Below are 20,364 nucleotides of genomic sequence, written 5' to 3'. Positions count from 1 at the left end.
TTCACACAGCGCCATCTAGACCCAAGTTAAGCTAGCTAAAGCTTGTGTTATGGGTACTAGATAACTGATACAAATACATAGATATTTTTTTTTGTAAATACATACATATTATATATAGAAAACACGCAGACCGATACAAACAATCATACTCATGAATACAAATGTTTGTGCCGTGCGAGGAATCGAACCCGCGACCATCGGTCGTAAAGCGGTGTGCTGGACCGCTAGACCACCGAGGTCGTCAAGTTTAAATTAAATAATAGGAATATTTTAATTACACTACTTTACAATTTTCTTTTTCTTTTACCCAAAGACAGTTAATACTTAATGTGATTTCAACCTACTCTCTAATTATAAAAATACATGTCTTATATTTTTATCATGTTAAGTTTTTTTAATATACCCTCATTAAGTTATTTCGCTAACTGTGAATGAATACAAATGTTCGTGACGTGCGAGGAATCGAACCCGCGACCATCGGACGTAAAGCGGTGTGCTAAACCACTAGACAACCGAGGTCGTCATTTTACAAATGTTATAAGCTATGGAAGAGTGGAGCCTCCTGGCACAGTCATCTTTAAGCTTAAAAGGAGTCTGAAACAACTGTAGAATGTCGCTGTAAAATTGTGTTACCTATAAAAAGAATTATGAATTTTGAATAATACAATTGAATAGGCGGGGAAAAATGTTGGGGCACTTGGTACGACACGACGAACTAATTAACAACATTATAGAAGGAAAAATAGATGGAAAGAGAGGAAGGGGAAGACCAAGACACAGCTTTAGCTTTTGTTGATATATCAAGCAAGTTAAAGAAAAAGTTGGAGTCGTGTTGTATCAACAGCTAAAGGGACTGATAGAAGATCGTGGAAGGTGGCGGGAGCCCCACCGATAAGAGCACAGCTCTTAAATTATGAATGAATGAACAATGAACAATTGAATTAGGTTTGATGGTGAATAAAATAAACCTTAAAACATTATTCATTTATGATTTATTTTTGAATGTGCGTAATTTCTTAAACATTTCATACACACTCTCCATAGTAGTAAGAATAATGCTGATATCAATAACCACGTAACTTCAATCACAGACAACATCGATCCTCCGAAGCTCAGTGAAAGTATTCCTCCGAACATTCCTAAAAAATACATAAATATTAATCATTATCACCATTATCAATATCATTATCGTTATCGTTATCGTTATCGTTATCATTATCATTATCAATATCATTACCATTATCATTATCATCATTACATAGTATAAAACAAAGTCGCTCTCGCTGTTTGTCCCTATGTATGTTTAAATCTTTAAAACAACGCAACGAATTTTGAAGCGGTATTTTTAATAGAGTGATTCTAGAGGGATGTATTTTATATATAATACATGTACACCCGTCCGAAGCCGGGGCCAACAGCTAGTAATATTATAAATGCAGTAGTTTTTAAGTATGGATGTTTGTTACTCTTTCACACAAAAACTACTGAACGGATTTGATGAAACTTTTCAGTAATATAGCTTATGTATCAGAACAACATATAGGCTATATTTTTGATTGAAATTTCATGCGATTGCAACCGCGGGCACAACTAGTATGTAATAAATAGAGTAGTAATAAATCTAGTATGCATAGTAGAATTTTTAACAAAAAACTATCTCGTACCATAAGCTCGAAAAGCTGTCAGCTTTTCGAGCTTACACGCTTTATTTAGACTTAAAGCGTGCAAGAATAATAATAGGAACTTAAGTGATTTATTGTTATTGTTTCTTTATTTTTATAAATAAAACATATACATATTTAAACCTAAGACGTGTCTTGCTGCACTTACAAATGGTAGATTCGGTGAGAATGCTATAGCAATAAGTGGTTTTGTACCACATTTTATTAGTTAACTAGCTGTACCAACGACTTCGTACGCGTGGATTTAACTTTAATTTTAATTAAAATAAAGGTAGCCTAAGTTACTCCTTATTACATCAGCTACAAAAAAAGTTCCGTCAAAATCGGTCCAGCCATTTCAGAGATTAGCCGGAACAAACAGACAGACAAAAATAGTAAAAAATGTTATTTTGGTGTATGTACCTTATGTATATTCATATGCATTCCAATTTTATTTATGTGTATAGATAAAGCAAATAAATAAATAAAACTCTTCTTATTACTTACTTACTTCTTATTAAAAACCCTGTATTCATAGGAATACAGGGTTTTTAATTAGTTACTAACTAATTACTTCGTTACTAACACAGATTATTAACTGTTATTTTCACAAACATTCTTAAAAATCTTCCTCAAATTTAACATATTCAAGAAAAAGGAAAGCGAAGTGGCCAGTAAAAACTCAACTACCCTATAAAAAGTCTGTATCATGACAATATTTCTCTACTTTATAGTTTCGTGATCATTTCCTAGCGTTTATTTGTGGTCGCCGCAGTATGTCATGCTCCATTGCAGCTTATCGGCCGTCATATTTGGGCTTTCTCTCCTTTTATAGATATACTAGCTTTTGCCCGCGGCTTCGCTCGCGTTAATTTATCCCCTTAGGGGTGGAATTTATCACAATCCTTTCTTAGGGGATGCCTACGTCATAGTAGCTTTATGCATGCAAAGTCTCAGCCCGATCGGTTTAAAATTGACAAAGTTTCATACAAACTTTCATCCCCTTGGGGGTAGAATTAACCAAAATCCTTTCTTAGCGGATGCCTACGTCATAACATCTACCTGCATGCCAAATTTCAGCCGGATTCGACCAGTGGTTTGGGGTGTGCGTTGATAGATCAGTATGTCAGTCACCTTTGAGTTATATATATTTAGACTAGCTGTCCCGCCAAACGTTGTTTTGCCATAAAGATTAAAAGTGTTACTATCAGTACTAATATAAGTTATTAAAAAATAGGGGTCGGTGATAGAAGGGTGAAAATTTATGTATGTATTTGTAATGCCACATAATAAAAAAATTGACAAAAAAATTAAAATATAATTTTAAGGAACCCAATTTTTATACCCCTAAGGCGCCCCCCTTAGGGGTAAAAAAATTAGGTTCCTATTCTCAGACCTAATGAATATACATATAAAATTTCATCAAAATCGGTCAAGCCATTTCGGAGGAGTATAAACATGAAACCTGCGACACCAATTTTATAATTAAATAGTCTTTCACAATCCAACTCCCTTTTTCATCACCTAATTATTAATTATAAGTCATAATAATAAAAGATAAAAAATGAAAAAAGAAAAATGTTCACCTGACGACGATCGAAAAAGATATGAACAAAATGGATCGAGAAATATGTAAATAAATATATTTACCAATCATATAGTTGATGTCGATTAAGAAATGTGATCTGTAACAATTACATGTAGGCCTCCCAAAGAATACCCGCAACGAGGTCAATTCACTGATATTTTGACCGGCTCTGAAATAAAAGGACCGCTAGTTATGAATACTATAAGTAGATACTATTTATATACTTTTAGTTTGATTGTCACACATTTTGGAAATGTAAAATTACCGCAATTTAATAGAGCAATACCCAAAAATATTTCCGTTGAGCGATTGAATTCGTTAAAGTTTGAATTGGTGGTTTTAAATTTGTTTAAGACTACTTAAACTAACTCAAAACATCTGTTAAATAAGATGCTGAGACGCTAAGAGAAACTTGCTGTCCCCAAGTATTGCTTAGAAAAAGTCAATAGGTATTTTATGGGAATAGGTATAAAAATTTACAATAAGATACCAAAGGATATATTGGAATTACCCTTTAATAAATTCAAAATATCTGTTAATTCATATTTACTGAGCAAAGCCTATTACTCATTAAACGATTACTTGAATAACGAGCGTGTATGGCAATAGTTGTTCATGCACGGAATTTTCATTTAATATTAGACACCTATAAAAATATGAATTATAAATAAACTGGCTTCTAAAGAAAAGTAATTCAATTGAGTTTCTTGCTAGTTCATCAATTGAATCTATATACTGAACTGGACGGTAGGGAAAAAAATAAAATTGTAGTGTAAAATTTGACGTTCATAAGTGGCTAAAATGTTCTACAGTAATAAAAGATTTTTGAATTTGAATTTGTAAAACTATTATCTATTATTTAACTTTATTAAAGTAAACAATACAGAAGGTATATATTGGGTAGTGCTTTAGCAAACATACGTCCGTCTCTCGGGTTACTTTGATGTAGTATTGGTCAGCAGTGGACAACGTCAACAGCTATGTACTACTCCAACTGGGTTAATAGTCATAAGAGTTTACAGTCGTTGCTTCAAAAATACACTTTAATGTTAGTAGCAATAAAACATTGTTTACTTCAAGCCAAAAGTTTATGTATGTGTAATGGGATTATATTTTTTTTACTATATGAGAAGCATATAATTAACAATTTTTTTTTTCGGACTACTCTAATGCTATAGCATTAAAGTAGTCCGAAAAAAAATTGCGACAACCTTTATAGTTTCATCGGACAATAGGGGGCGAGTGCAGATGGCACTCCTAACCCGCGGAAGGACTTATGGAGCGGCTGAAGGCCAGCTACCGCCTGACGAATACGACTTTAGGCTGAGGGGCCGCTAGGGGTTCGAATCTCGGCTCAGGCCGTCGTAATATCGATCCCCGTTAGTAATGGACGGGGGATCGATCGGAGGCCAATTAACAAACTGCTACGTACGTAACTTATACCTTAATCGAAAACGAAAATATAGCGCGTTGTAGAACTCAACAACGGTAGCTTTAACTTGTGTTCAATAGGGTTCATAATTTGTCTACTTTGATTTATACCTATCTATTATATTATAATTTTGAAGTAGATAGATAGATAGAATATTCATAATAGAATATTTTTTTCTGTTTGAGTATTCAATTCAATTAGAGCTAATTGGTGGTTTGTATTCACACACATAAACTTAAACATGTAAAGAAATAATAAAATTATTTAAAAGAGCAACACGCAAGTTTCTTGCTCGTTCTTCTTGTGATGAGACAGCTTTCCGAATGAGCGGTAGAAAAAAAAATGTAATGACTATTCAAAAGTGCTTCAATGTAAGTTTATTTGAATAAATGATTTTCTATTCTATTCCATAGGTAAATTTGCAAACCTTAAATAAATAAATAACTATTAGATACGTTCTTACAACACACTCGCTGGTATTGTTTCTATCAGGAACGGTACAGTGTTGCTTTTCATTATATATTTCTTATCGCTGCACTCCATGTAACACTTGGGCTTGCATTCCCTTGGTTTCAATGGTTTGTAAACTGAAATATAATAAAATTATTAATAAGTCATTTCTTCAGTCAAGATCAAAAAGGATTTATTAATATAATCTAATATATAAAATTCTCGTGTCACAGTTGTCGTTCGCATACTCCTCCGAAACGGCTTGACCAATTCTCATGAAATTTTGTGGGCGTATTGAGTAGGTCTGAGAATCGGCCAACATCTATTTTTCATCCCCCTAAATGTTAGGGGTAGTCCACCCCTAATTTTTTTTATATTTTAAGGCAAAACAACGTTTGCCGGGACAAGTAGTAATACATAAAATTCTCGTGTCACAATGTCAGTTACCATACTTCTCCGAAACGGCTACATCGATTTTTATGAAATTTTATATGCATATTCAGTAGGTCTGAGAATCGGTTACTATCTATTTTTCATACCCCTAGGTGATAAGGGTTGTCGACCCCTAACATATTTTTTTTATTTTTTGGGCAATTTTTTTTATTATGTGTCATTATAAAATACATGTAGGGTTGTATAACCCTAAATTTTCACCCTACTATCACCAACCCTTATTTTTTTTATAGCGTTATTAATTTATATAGCAAAACAATGTTTGCCGGGACAGCTAGTAATTTATAAAATTCTTGTGTCACAATCGAAGTTACCATACTCCTCCGAAACGGCTTGACCGATTTATGCATATTCAGTAGGTCTGAGAATCAGCTACTATCTATTTTACATACCACTAAGTGATAACGGTTGTCCACCCCTAATATTTTTTTTTATAATGTGGCATTAAAAATATATACAACCCCAAACTTTCTCCCTTCTAATATCAAGATCCATTTTTAGATTTGAGAGGCTGATTGCGGAAAATGGAGTTCAACTTACATTAACATCCCTTATTTTTTAATAACGATTTTAATCTATACAATAAAACAAATTTTGCCTTTTTATTACGAAGGCCCAATGGGTAGTAATAAATAAATAATGCAAAAACTTACTGGTCACGTTATGTAGACAGTTCAAATCTTCAAATTCACAGATACGATGAGTTTTTACTGAAATTTAAACAATAAATTTGTATTGTGCGGGAATCGATTCCATGACCGCTTTCGCTTTACTTCCGGTGGCCACAAGTCCGATCCTCGCAAGATGCAAACATTTATACTCATAAAAATTGTGTCTATGTATTTATATCAGTTGCCTAGTACCCATAAGACAAGCCCTCCGGGGGAAGACGTTTATTTGCTACATATTGCTACGAATGTATTATGTCAGACTTCCACGCTTCAAAATCTACCCTGATACATTTCAAGTGCATTGATCATGATCTAACTGACCTGATTATCATCCTCCACCGATGCACCGCCAGCCTCAAGCATAGTGCAACCACCTGCACCCACGTGCACCATTCCATTATCACTCTTTTAAACAAAGCTCTACTTAAATTTGGACTTGATGGTGTTGCGTGAGTTTTCTAGCGTTATTATTATTATATAATGTAATATTTATATTTATTAATATTGCGTCTTGTATATTTGTACGTACACATCCGCAAATATGAATTAACATCCGCATAATATATTCAATGGTGCAAGTTTCGAAGTGTGCAAGTTTTAAATTGTAATTCAATTTAGTTTCTTGCCAATTCTTCTTAATTGCTTCTAACTACTGATTTAACTAACTACTGTTTACTGTTACTTTAACTACTGTTCATAAGCAGCTAAAATATCCTACACGAATAAACTAAAATACGTTTTTGAATTTGAATTTGAAGATGCATCTGCTTGTTTTTGTCTGTGTATTTTCTATATACATTACATATGTATGTATTTACAAAAAAAAAGTCTATCAGTTTTCTATTTATAATAGAACTTTAGGTTAGTTTGAGACTAGATTTCATTTTGTTGAGTATGACATTTTTGGCGATATTATTAATGTATTAATATTACGTCTCGGATATTTGTACGGCACACATCCGCAAGTATGAATGAATATCCGCATCATGCATTCAATGGTGCATGTTTCGAAGTGTGCAAGTTTTAAATTGTAATTCAATTTAGTTTATTGCCAGTTCTTCATCATCATCATCATCATCGCAGCCCGGAAGACGTCTACTGCTGGACATAGGCCTCCCCCAAAGATCTCCACGACGATCGGTCCTGCGCTGCTCGCATTCAATGCCTTCCAGCGATCTTGACCAGATCGTCGGTCCACCTTTCTGGAGGCCTTCCCACGCTGCGTCTTCCGGTCCGTGGTCGTCACTCGAGGACTTTACTGCCCCAACGGCCATCTATCCTACGATCTATGTGCCCTGCCCATTGCCACTTCAAAGTCGTAATTCTTCGGTCCAGTTCTTCTTAATTGCATCTATATACTGATTTGACGTTCATAAACGGCTAAAATATTCTGCATAAAATAGATTTCTAAAATTAAAGATGTGTTTGTTTGTTTATTTGTTGTAGTCTGGGTATAATCTATATATATTATATATGAACATATTTCAAAAATAATAATAATTTCTATCACTTTTTTAGTATTCATAATAGAACTTCAGATTAGTTTGAGATTAGATTTCGCTGTGTGTATTTTTTGGCGATATTACTAATGTATTAATATTACGTCTCGGATATTTGTACGGCACACATCCGCAAGCATTAATGAACATCCGCATCATGCATTCCGTGATGCAAGTTTCGAAACTGTATTTATCTGTATGTTCCAACTGTATCTCGTCGTGGAACCAACACGCTCGTTTGGATATTTCGGCATTCCGGATCCAGTAGTCCGGCTGGAACACCAACGGTTCAACTTTCATATCCAAACTATCTCCTGGCGCGACGAATTCGTACAATACTGTAGTTTCAGGGTAATCGGTCGGATCGCTTAACAATACCTGAAATAAATTAAAAAATAGGGGTTGATGATGGTAAATATCAACTATATGTATATAAAAAAGCTTATTATAAAATTGAAGAATTTATAAATGATAATAATGTTTTAATAGAAAATATCTAAATTAAAATTCATAGCGCTGACAATGTTATCTGATTGAACAGAGATTAAGTGCGTAGCGGTTTCTATGTTGATTATCGCATGCCTAATCCTTGTTGTTAATTAAATATCAATCAATATTATATTTAAAAGAGCAACACACAAGTTTCTTGCTCGTTCTTCTTGTGATGAGTCTGCATTCCGAATGAGCGGTAGAATCAAAACACTTGACTATTCAAAAGTGCTTATATTAAGATTATTTCTATTTGCTTTTCTATCGCTATTAATGATGGTAGAAGGGTAGAAATTTTGATTGTAGGTATTTTTTTAAAATACGAAATATGAATAGTATATTTTTGTGGGTGGATTACCCTTAGGTGTATAGTATAGTAGTATAATATAATATACAACCTATTCTCAGACCTGCCGATTATATTTTTATTATCTAAAATAAAAGTAGCCTGAGTTCCATTAGCTAGCTGCCACCAAAAACAGTCCCGTCAAAATCGGTCCAGCCATTTCAGAGATTAAACGGAACTGACAGACTGACAGACAAAAAATGTATAAAATGTTATTTTGGTATGAACCATATTTATATTCATATGCATGTAGTAAAAAACGGTTATTTCAATATTACAAACAGACACTCCAATTTTATTTATATGTATCGATTTATTCGTATCTATGTATATATTCTATGTATAATATATATATATATTTACAAAAAAAAAATTATCTATGTACTTGTATCAGTTATCTAGCTTAACTTGGAACTAGATGGCGCTGTGTGAATTGTCCTGAGATTATTATTATTATTATTATACATTATTTATACGCATTTACATATATGTTACAGAATATCATAAAAATCAATGAAGTATATCATTCATAAATACATATATATTATTGTTATTGAATAAATATTGGAATTGGTTACATTTGCTCCAAAATATGGTACAGTGGCATAGCTGGGATAGTCATCTGGTTCCACATTGAAGACGACGTGAAGTCCGGAGGTTCTGTAACAAGTCATCATACGTGATGGATATAATTTTTTTTTTGGAGATGATAATGAAATAGTGCCCCACGCCTGCACTAATGGTTTACGCTGGCAGAACACCAGTGGAGGATGATAAGATGAATATGAGCTCAGGTTAGTCAGCCCGTCGTGACAAATTCACTAGGAATTTATAACGATGGTTCCCAGGAGGAACCGCGTGGAGGTCGACCTAACATGGTATTGCTAGCAATGGGGGTTACTAGTTCCCATTACTAACAATCCCATTTCTCCCGATGTATATAGATTAGGTAGGATAATAAGTCATATAAATAATTGGCTGAAACGTTTTGCGTGAAATTTATATTTTCTAAACAAAAAGTAGACTAAGTTACTTTTTATAACATTAGCTTTTTGAGAGTGAAACTGAAGCTAACAGTTTCAGAGATCAATAATAACAAACAGATATACAAATACATTTTCTTTATTTGTTTATTATATATGTATTTTATGTACTTGTATATGCATTTAGTGAGTAGCTGTTCGTTTGAAGTTGCAATAATTTTTTATTTAACTTTTTTTTTATTGGGCGATTGGGCTATTATCAGGTGCTATGACCTGTAACACTGCGACGTGTATATATTTATCGTGCTCGCCCTTATTCAAAGTTCTCTACTTAGACCAGTAAGGGACAAGAATTGAAGGATATTCTTAGGAGCGATGGTTTTCTCCTCAGGATATATTGTATAGTTTCCAAAGGAGATATTTCGTTTATGCGTAAATTTATGAGTATGGATGACTACTGAATCGATTTTAATGAAACTTTACATTAATATAGCTTATACGTAAGAATTACACATATGTAATTTAATTCGAATAAAACTACAGTCACAGACAGTAATACATCAGAATAACACATAGTCAACCTCACGCGCATGAAACCGCAGGCACAGCTAGTAAAATATAAAAAGCCTAGCCTAGCCTATACATCAAAAATAAAGAAGAAAGAAAGAAAGAAAGAAAAATATTTTATTCAGTGGAATGTAAAAAATACAATATAAACAACAAACGAAAAAAAAAAGAGCAATTAAAATGTACATATAACTAAACTTAATTTACCATAATTGAAAATAAACATAAAATAATCAGTTTTTACATCCAAAAATGCACTGAAATGGCTCCACTCAGCTTTAATGTATGTCCTGGGTGAACATACAGCTGGTTTTCAGTGGCACCAAAAATATATATATAAAACGGGGGGAAGGGGGTTCAGGGGGGGGGGGGAGGGAGAGGGCACTATTAAAAATATTCAAAGCGAAGTAAATGTCAATTCATTGAGTTACCTCCCAGACTCGGAGGTAGCAACAATACGAAACCCTGGCAATTTATCATCCGAGCGATCTTCATAATATTCCAGATTCTCATCGTTGAGCAATAGGTTACTGAAATAGAAATAAACTTTCCTATAAATGTTATTATATTCAACTAAACTAATATTGTACGGCAAAGAGCAAAACATTTTATATTTTTCCTAAGTGAGCATATTGAGAAGCTATAATATATATAAGGCTTGCTAATATAATAGTTATATATAAGGCTTGCAAAAAAATAATTGAAAATATAGGTATATTATTGTACTCGTATATGACGACGGTTGAGATCATTACCTTACAACCGATGGTCGCGGGTTCGATTCCTGGCAAGACACAAACATTTATATTCATAAGTATGATTGTTTGTATCGGTCTGGATGTTTTCTATGTATATTATGTATGTGTTTATAAAATAAATATATATATATATTAGTATCAGTTGTTTAGTACCCATAACACAAGCTTTAGCTATCTTAACTTGGATCTAGATGGCGCTGTGTTAATTGTCCAAGATTATGTTTTTATAATTTACTTTTTAAAAACTTTCATGCTATTTTTTATTTATAAATTGGACGGAACTGAAAATTCTATCTACTTATTATTAACCGGGTCTTATCACGAACTAAATTAATAAAGTAAATAAAGATATATACCTATCTCGACCTTTCGATTAGGTTGTGTTAAGACCCGGTTAATAATATAAATAAAGTCTATTAAACACGAAAGTTAAAAAAACCCTAACTGCTTAGTAAATATATCAACTATCTGCTTCCCAAAAATCTTCTCGTAAGTAGGTCCACATGTCCATATTCTCGTAGGTAAATATTCTCAAGGAATACGAGTAAAAAATAACAACACTATTTGTTACGGGCTATCGTTGTGAGAGCTACACTTAATATGATCACACGTCAGGAACAGGGGACACCGTTCTATCACGACATTATGTCGAGTAATGCTATTGTAGGACCCCAAATGTTGTACAAACATACTTACTTATATTATGGGACTTTACTAGTATTATGAACGAGAACGTTTGTGAATATATATACGTATGTTTGTTACTCTTTCACGCAAAAACTATTGTAAGGAACTTGATGAAACTTTTCAGTAATAACAGGCTATATTTTTGAAAGGTATTATGTAAATTGGGGGAATTATAATGGTACATGTGAAGTGTGATGCAAAAGAAGTTGCGCGTGTAAGTTATTAGAGAAATAAATCTGTTACTATGTATAGCTATTTATTTTCACTGAATCACTGGCAAGAAATGCCAGGATTAACACATTCAAAAGCCCTAATATCGGGCTACTCGATCAAATACTCCAATAGACTACTGCTATTGAGTAAAAACAACATATGCTTGATGACTAGGGCCCTCACAGGACACTGCAAATTAAACAAGCATATGGCTATACTAGGCCTATGCACGACAAGAATCTGCAGATTCTGCCAAACTGAAGAGGAAACGCCGCATCACATCCTATGTGGTTGTAGCCCACTCATGCATATTTGGAGTATAGCTTTGTATGCACAAGAAACGTGGACATTAACTCAAAAAGAAAAGAACAAATTTAAAGCTTTTGAAATGTGGTGCTGGGGAAGGATGGAAAGAATTAGCTGGAAAGATAAAGTAAGACAAGCACAGGGAGAAAGAAAAAATATATTTAATGGGATAGAAAGTAGAAGAGGAAAGATGTTAGGGCACTTGATATGGCACGGTGAATTTTTGAAACTAATTATTGAGGGAAAGATAGAAGGAAAGAGGGGGAGTGGAAGATCAAGGCACAACGTCTCGTCGTTTATATTTAGTGAGGTAAGATCTGACAAGACACACTTCAAATTAACTATCTCACATACATATTTTAATATATACATATATACAGTCTTCTTCATTCTTCTATACGTCAGTTAAATTCTCCTAAAATTAACTTATATTAATTATCAAGACTTCATCTAAATCGATTCAGCCGGAATCGATTTAGATGAAGTCTTGATAATTTTTTTACAAAGTAAACCTAGGTGAATTTTTTTTTCAGATCGTGAATTTTAGTAAAACGATATAGAGCAGGATGGAGTGACGTAGAACAGGATGGAACTTACTCATCAATGCCGTCGTGTAAAGCAACGTAGTTGAAAGCGCAGCAGTACCCATGAGAGGTTTTAATCAACCCAAATATATCGTTGCAGTTCTTTTGTTTTCTATTAAAACTGCAGTACAACAGGAGATTCTCACATTTCTGATGCAACTGAAATAGAATATTTTCATAATTATACTAATACTATGATAATTTAATAGTCTCAATGAGATATAGATATATTAACAGTTTTAAAAAAGTGATTACACTAATAAAAGCTTACGTAATGTCAACAAACTAGTTTTACCTAAGTGCCGTTTGACGAAAGTCAGTAATTCGTTTTATGGAAATTGCGTAAGGTTTTACAACAAACTCCCAGAGTCTGTAGTCAATTTGCCAGAAAAAAATTCAAATATGTCATAAAATATTTTCTTTGTAAAAATTATTTTAAAATTGAAGAATTTATAAATGATAAATAATGTTTTTGTAGATAATATCTAATTTAAAATTCATAGCGCGGACAATGTTATCTGATTGAACAGAGATTAAGTGCGTAGCGGTTTCTATGTTAATTGTCGCATGCCTAATCTTTGTTGTTAATTAAATATAAGTAAATCAATATTTATTTAAAAGAGCAACACACAAGTTTCTTGCTTATTCTTCTTGTGATGAATCTGCATTCCGAATAAGCGGTAGAATAAAAAAACTTGACTATTCAAAAGTGCTTACATTAAGTTTATTTAAATAAAGACTATTTGTATTTCTATTTCTATAACCTACCAGCTGACCTCCGCAACTTAGTCTGTATAACATAGAAAACATCCATCCACTTGCAATAATATGATTGTTTGTATTGATCTGAATCAATACAAACAATCATATTCTTGCAAGTTCTTCTCAATTGAATATGTATACTGAACTGGACAGTAGGGAAAAATTTATATTACAAAAATTTGTCATTAATAAGCCGCTTAAAATGTCCTACATGAATAATAATAATAGTAATAATAATAATTATAATAGTAATAATTGTGGAGAAAACCAGCAAAAGCTGAGAAAAAAAAAATAATAATAATAAATTTCTACAGACAGATTAGGCCTACATTTGTATTATGGTATATCTACCTGACATAGAACATTGTTATGTACTTGGCTTAGGCCCGTACATACCAAGATTACCGGCGAAAGTCGAGAAAAAATAATATATAAAAAAAAATAATAATAATAAATAAATAATAATAATAATAATTTATTTATTTGCCTGCTACATGGTAATTTTGATCTTACAATATAATATAAGTACCTACACGACATGCAGCACCCCGTAGAGGTATGCAAATATTGAAAATGATATCATAATGAACGTATTTGTGTAAATACATAATATACATAGAAAACATCCAGACCCATACAAACAATCATACTTATTCTAGTCTACTCTCAAAGAGTTTATATAAAAAAACTTTTTGCCTCGCACAACCACATTGTGGAATCTTCCAGCAATGGTATTTCCGAACCGATACGATATTGAAACCTTCAAGAAAAGAGCTTATTCCTTTTTAAAAGGCCGACAACGTACTTGGAATTCCCTGGTATTGCGGGTGCTCATGGGCGCGGTAATCACTTACCATCAGGTGAGCCGCATGCTCGTTTGTCCACTGCGTTATAAAAAAAATCGAACTCCTAATCATCGTACGTAAGGCTGTGTATTAAACCGCTAGACTACCGAGTCCGTCAAATAAAGTAATATAATGTTTATGCTTTCACCCTTGAAGAAACTCATAATATCTTTATATTACAGTTAATAATATAATTACGTCTTCCATAATGGTTTCTATGGTGAAGTAATGGTGTTTCAAGAGCCTCATAATATGTTTATAATGGCCAGTGTGTGTACTGTTAACACCATAATTCTTCAAGTAAACGAGATCCCTGAAGAAGTTGTTAATTTCACTTTGGTTTCTATTGTAACTCAACCTGCAAAGAAACAATATATGTATTTTATAAATTTACTAGCCTCTCGCCCCGGCGTTGCACGGGTGTACTGTATTATATATATAATACGGTATACGGTGAATACACCGTATACCGTATACAATAGTATATATATAAACCTGCCTATTGAATCACTCTGTCTATTTAAAGAAGCCAATTGTTATAAGAAAAATCACACAGAGAAGCACGATGATCAGAAATTCTAAAATATCACTAAATTTACTATTTAAAAAAATAGACGGATTTTCGATAAAAGAATATCAAAGAAAATATAATTAAAATAAATAAATAAATAAGCTTGAACAATTAACACAGCGCTATCTAGTCCCACGGTAAGCAAACTTGTGTTATCAGTACTAGACAACTGATATAAATACATATATATATGTATATTTTGTATAAATAATATAGATAGAAAACACTCAGACCGATACAAACACATGAATACAAATGTTTGTACCTTGCGAGGAATCGAACCCGCGACCATTTGATGAAAAGCGGTCTTCTATACCGCTACACCACCGAGGCCGTTTTCCATCCATAAGAGGATGATATTTTATAAAAGAATATATAAAAGAATATAAGGAAATATAATTATTTGCTATACTTACAGTAACCGTTCAATATACTTTGTTTCCTTCAATGATATTGTGTTGAAATTGCAAATACTGACGGCTGGGAACGGTACTTCAGACACTTTACAATTGGCGTTTATCTACAAACAATCTAAATATATATAACTCAAAGGTGACTGACTTAGTGATCTATCAACGCAGAGCCCAAACCACTGGACGGATCGGGCTGAAATTTGGCATGCAGGTAGATGTTTAATTGATTAATTCCATGATTAATTCTACCCCCAACGGGATACAATAGGGGATCAGTTTGTATGAAACTTTGTCAATTTTAAACCGATCAGGCTGAGACTTTGCATGCATAAAGCTACTATGACGGAGGCATCTCCTAAGAAAGGATTTTGATACATTCCACCCCTAAAGGGATAAATTATCGCGAGCGAAGCCGTGGGCAATTAAAATATAAGTGATTGTCTGTTTAATAATAATCTCAGGACAATTCACACAGCACCATCTAGACCCAAGTTAAGCTAGCTAAAGCTTGTGTTATGGGTACTAGATAACTGATACTTATACATAGATATTTTTTTTTGTAAATACATACATATTATACATAGAAAACACCCAGACCGATACACACAATCATACTCATGAATACAAATGATTGTGCCGTGCGAGGGATCGAACCCGCGACCATCGGTCGTAAAGCGGTGTGCTGGACCGCTAGACCACCGAGGTCGTCAAGTTTAAATTAAGTAATAGGATTATTTTAATTACACTACTTTACAAGTTTATTTCTTTTACCCAAAGACAGTTAATACTTAATGGGATTTCTCTTATTATAAAAATATATGTCTTATAGTTTTATCACGTTAAGTTTTTTTAAGTGGCAATGGGCGGGGCACATAGCTCGTAGGACAGATGGCCGTTGGGGCAGTAAAGTCCTCGAGTGGCGACCACGGACCGGAAGACGCAGCGTGGGAAGGCCTCCAGCAAGGTGGACAGACGATCTGGTCAAGATCGCTGGAAGGCATTGGATGCGAGCAGCGCAGGGCCGATCGTCGTGGAGATATTTGGGGGAGGCCTATGTCCAGCAGTGGACGTCTTCCGGGCTGCGATGATGATGATGATGATGATGAAGTTTTTTTAATATACCCTCATTAAGTTATTTCGCTAACTTGTTACTGGTGCTGAGTTAATGTTCACTTTTGTTGTATTTATCTTAGAATTAAACATTTTGAATATACAAGTTTTCGCAGAGCGTACCGGTTATGTTTTGGATACTAAAGTGAATTGTATTAGGGTTTATCCCGGTCTTAGTTGGGCCTGGGGGAGAGTTGCAACTAGTTAATGTGAGTGTTAATGCATTCTAAAAGGGTCTTTTAAACCTACACCCGTGTCACAAGTCACGGCCGCTACTTGGATTTTCCCTTGCGGTAGCCGGCTTCAAAGCCTAAGTTGTCTTCTAAATTAATATTTCTTAGACAGTGTTTCAATTATTGTAATCCTTGAAATACCAATAAAAGGCATCTTGCCTATCATATTTCCATAATACTGTTTATATATATTTGTGCCTACACTTGTAACATTTCTGTCGACACTTGAGGCCCTTCGATTAGTTTACGTCTCCACTAAAATAGATTTAAATCAAGTGTAAAATCAGCCTACGTCCCGACTCCACGTCCACTACCAATAAACTTAATAATAATCTATAAAATTAATAATCTATACATATAAATAAAATTGGAGTTTCTGTTTGTAATATTAAAATAAGCGTTTTACTACATGCATGTGAATATAATTACGGTACATAGACCAAAATAATATTTTTTACAATTTTAGTCTGTCTCTTTGTTGTGGCTAATCTCTGAAAAGACTGGACCGACTTTGACGGGATTTTTATTGGTAGGTCCTGATGTAATAAGAAGTAACTTAGGCTACTTTTATTTTAAAAATATAATTTATAATTCCACGCAGACGAAGTCGCGGCTACCACTAGTTATCTAAATTCATCATCATCATCATCATCGCAGCCCGGAAGACGTCCACTGCTGGACATAGGCCTCCCCCAAAGATCTCCACGACGATCGGTCCTGCGCTGCTCGCATCCAATGCCTTCCCGCGATCTTGACCAGATCGTCGGTCCACCTTGCTGGAGGCCTTCCCACGTTATCTAAATTATAATTGAGCAAACATACCTGTGTAATTATCTGGTCTTCATTAAACTTATTCTTTATTATCATTCCAAAGAAAATAGTCAACGCAATATTCGCTGTCATCAGGAGGCCCCAGATCAATCGTGTATTGCCATTCTTCTCCGCGAGATGGGCAGTTCCGTGTATTGTTGATATATTCTCCACCACGGTTTTAAAGAGATTGGTATTTCTTTTTTGCATTATGAAGGTAGCAGGAATTTCAGACCTACCTTGTTAGTTGCTTCGTAACTAGATTTTATATATATTCTTTATTGCCTTTTTAAATACAGTAATAAACTTAAATATATACAGAGTGAGCAATGGTGGACTTATCTCTAAAAGAGATCTCTACCAATCAACCCATCAGTGAGGCATAGCTATGAAAGCAACCAATTGATAGACGATGGAGCGATAATGTTAATCTTTCTACACCAGCAGCTTGTGGGTTAACTATACGCTTGCCACGCTTCTGTAGTGCATCCACAATGTTTGCAGCATCATCTACAGACGACCTGTATGCAGATGCAAACAGATCGCCTCTCTATTCCACAGGCTGCGTGGCAGCAGTAACGGCATTCTAAAAATGCTGTGCAATAAATTTGACAGCCCAATACTTTTTTTTTTGGATCCAAATTGTTACGGTTTAAATAATATGTAATTTTAGGTATACTAACATAGGCTAAGTACAATTGTTATTAACAATTTGGATCTCTGTTATCTGAATAAATAAATTTAAATAAATATATAGTATATATGTTATCTAGTACTAACCTTATCGTGAAACTAAATGGCGCTGTATGAATTTTCCTGGAGTTATTATAATTATTATTTTAGGATCAGTTGACTAAACTAAGACATGGGCATTACCATACATTAACATACAGTTAACTGACGGGTGTGTTCTGCTTTTATAATTTTATTAATTTAAATGAAAACTTTACAAGGGTTTTAATGATGCCGCATTGAGTTAATGGATTCTCTGTAGAAGCATGTTTTTATATCACTTTAATAGCTGTCTTAATGGACAGAAGAACAAACATTAAGAAAGTAATCTTGATTTATATATAAAAGCAATATGAATGTGACATATAAAATATATCGATAAATTAAATTATTGATTACTCGACAAATGTTTCGACTCCGTAAACGAGTTTTTAAATGTATAATAATGTAATAATAATAATATATATTTATAATTCTCTGATGACAATTGTTTTAATAATTAAATAATATTTAATATTTATATATTTTGCATGCTCAATGAGGCAAAACATAATGGGTCATTATATTACAATAACAATCAATGTAAACCTATGTTTAGTGCAAATAAGTTTGATTTGATTTGATTTGATCGAAACTCAGAACAATGTAAAGATTTAGAGATAGAGAGCTATTATTCGTCCGCATATTCATAATACCTTACTAATATTGTAATTGAGAAAGTAACTCTGTCTGTCGATAGTCAGACAGATATATCTCGCTTTCACGTTACAACTATTGAACCGATTTAAATGTTTGGTACACAGTCCAAACTCTGTGAAAGAACATAGGTTACTTGTTAATGCGCAAAAAGGGTTGTAAGGGGTTGAAATGAGGGATGGAAAGTTTTATAGAAGAATAGTCATTTTTAAAGCTAGATACCTGAAACTTATTTTTAAACTGTTGATTGAGTTTTATGGAATTCGGTATATCGGATATTCGTCATTTTTGATGATAGAATTATGAAACTTTTGTAATTTTATAATATAAATATATTGGCAATTAGCTGTAAGTTATATTGTACTGAGTCCTTACTGAAATTCTAAATGGGAAGGTAACTCTGTCTGTCTGTCTCGCTTTTCAAAACTACCGAACCGATTTAAATGAATTCTGTCAAATTCAAATTCAAATTTTATTCATGTAGGTCTATTACAGACTCTTATGATATGTCAAATCTACCATCAGTTCGGAATGATTTCGAGATGAGAAGAACTGACAAGAAACTCGGCTCGTATTTTTTTTTTAAATGTTGTACATATTTACAATAATACAATTTCATTTAAAATTCAAATTTGGGAGAATAGAGTGACCACCAGAATATGCTATTGAAACAAAATATATATATATATATAGAAAATCGTCATTTTTGAACTTTAACTATAAAACTTTTTTTGGCTTTTTTTAGGTTAGGTTATTAAATATTTTTTATATATATATGTAAGGTCACTGTTTTACGCAGACGAAGTCGCGGTTACAGCTAAGAATTTAATATTTCAAGTATATTTGCGCCAATGATTTCTTCGCTATATGATATATAGAATACATCTATCAGACAGCCAGGATTGGTTTCTTTACATTATTTCGTCCAGTTCATTTTAGTTTATAAAAAAAAAGGTAGATTATTCACCCTCGAGGACATAGCTGAACATCTGTGTTTTGCTCGTTGAGTGATTCTCCACACTGAGCTATGTACCAGTTTTGTATTGCTGTAGCACACACTTGCAGGTTTACCATTATTGAATTGTTATATTATAGGTACTTGTCATGTGATGTTATAATTAAGCCTATATGTGTGTACTAAGATACACATAAAAAATTTATCTATCTATTTATCTATCTTTATATAATAGGTTCATATATTATTTTTTTATACATCATTATATTATGATGTTATACGGAGGAATGAGGATCATGTCCTATGGAAAGTGTATAATATGAATGTAGATGGATGTAAAGGGAGGGGACGCCCTAAGAAAAGATGGATGGATTGTGTGAAAGATGATTTGAATAAAAGAAGAGTATGTACAGATATGACCACCGATAGAGAGCAGTGGAAGAGAATGACATACTCCGACCACAAATAATGGGATAAAGGCGAGGCAATGATGATGATTATATTATGATATTACCATTTCAAGATCTATGTCTATATATCTATAGCACGT

General features: G+C 33.4%; 1 protein-coding gene across 1 annotated transcript; it reads right to left on the bottom strand.

Moving 5' to 3' along the window:
- Positions 1–981: 981 nt before the first annotated feature.
- On the bottom strand, positions 982–17,641 carry LOC131842816 (pickpocket protein 28-like). Its single transcript, XM_059191383.1, has 11 exons — positions 17,444–17,641; positions 15,282–15,385; positions 14,493–14,652; positions 12,701–12,846; positions 10,571–10,669; positions 9,168–9,249; positions 7,859–8,132; positions 6,238–6,294; positions 5,145–5,268; positions 3,312–3,418; positions 982–1,139 (listed from the first exon to the last, which is right to left on the bottom strand). Exons 1-11 carry the CDS (start codon positions 17,639–17,641, stop codon positions 982–984), a joined length of 1,509 nt encoding a protein of 502 aa, XP_059047366.1.
- Between the last annotated feature and the right edge of the window lie 2,723 nt (positions 17,642–20,364).

Source organism: Achroia grisella, unplaced genomic scaffold, assembly GCF_030625045.1.
Source record: "Achroia grisella isolate CSIRO2021 unplaced genomic scaffold, CSIRO_AGI_Agris_v1 utg2506, whole genome shotgun sequence".
Taxonomy (NCBI): Eukaryota; Metazoa; Arthropoda; class Insecta; order Lepidoptera; family Pyralidae; genus Achroia; species Achroia grisella.
Note: the sequence above shows the minus strand (reverse complement) of the source record. Positions and strands in the feature narration are given on the sequence as shown.

Bases quoted from the DNA above. Each gene is read 5' to 3' on its own strand.
- LOC131842816 (XM_059191383.1), bottom strand. From the start codon at position 17,641: ATGCAAAAAAGAAATACCAATCTCTTTAAAACCGTGGTGGAGAATATA. The intron at 8,133-9,167 runs GTAACCAATTCC...AATTTATTTCAG, and splicing joins TACCATATTTTGGAGCAAAT to GTATTGTTAAGCGATCCGAC. The intron at 1,140-3,311 runs GTAAATATATTT...TGTATTTTTTAG, and splicing joins CGACATCAACTATATGATTG to GAATGTTCGGAGGAATACTT.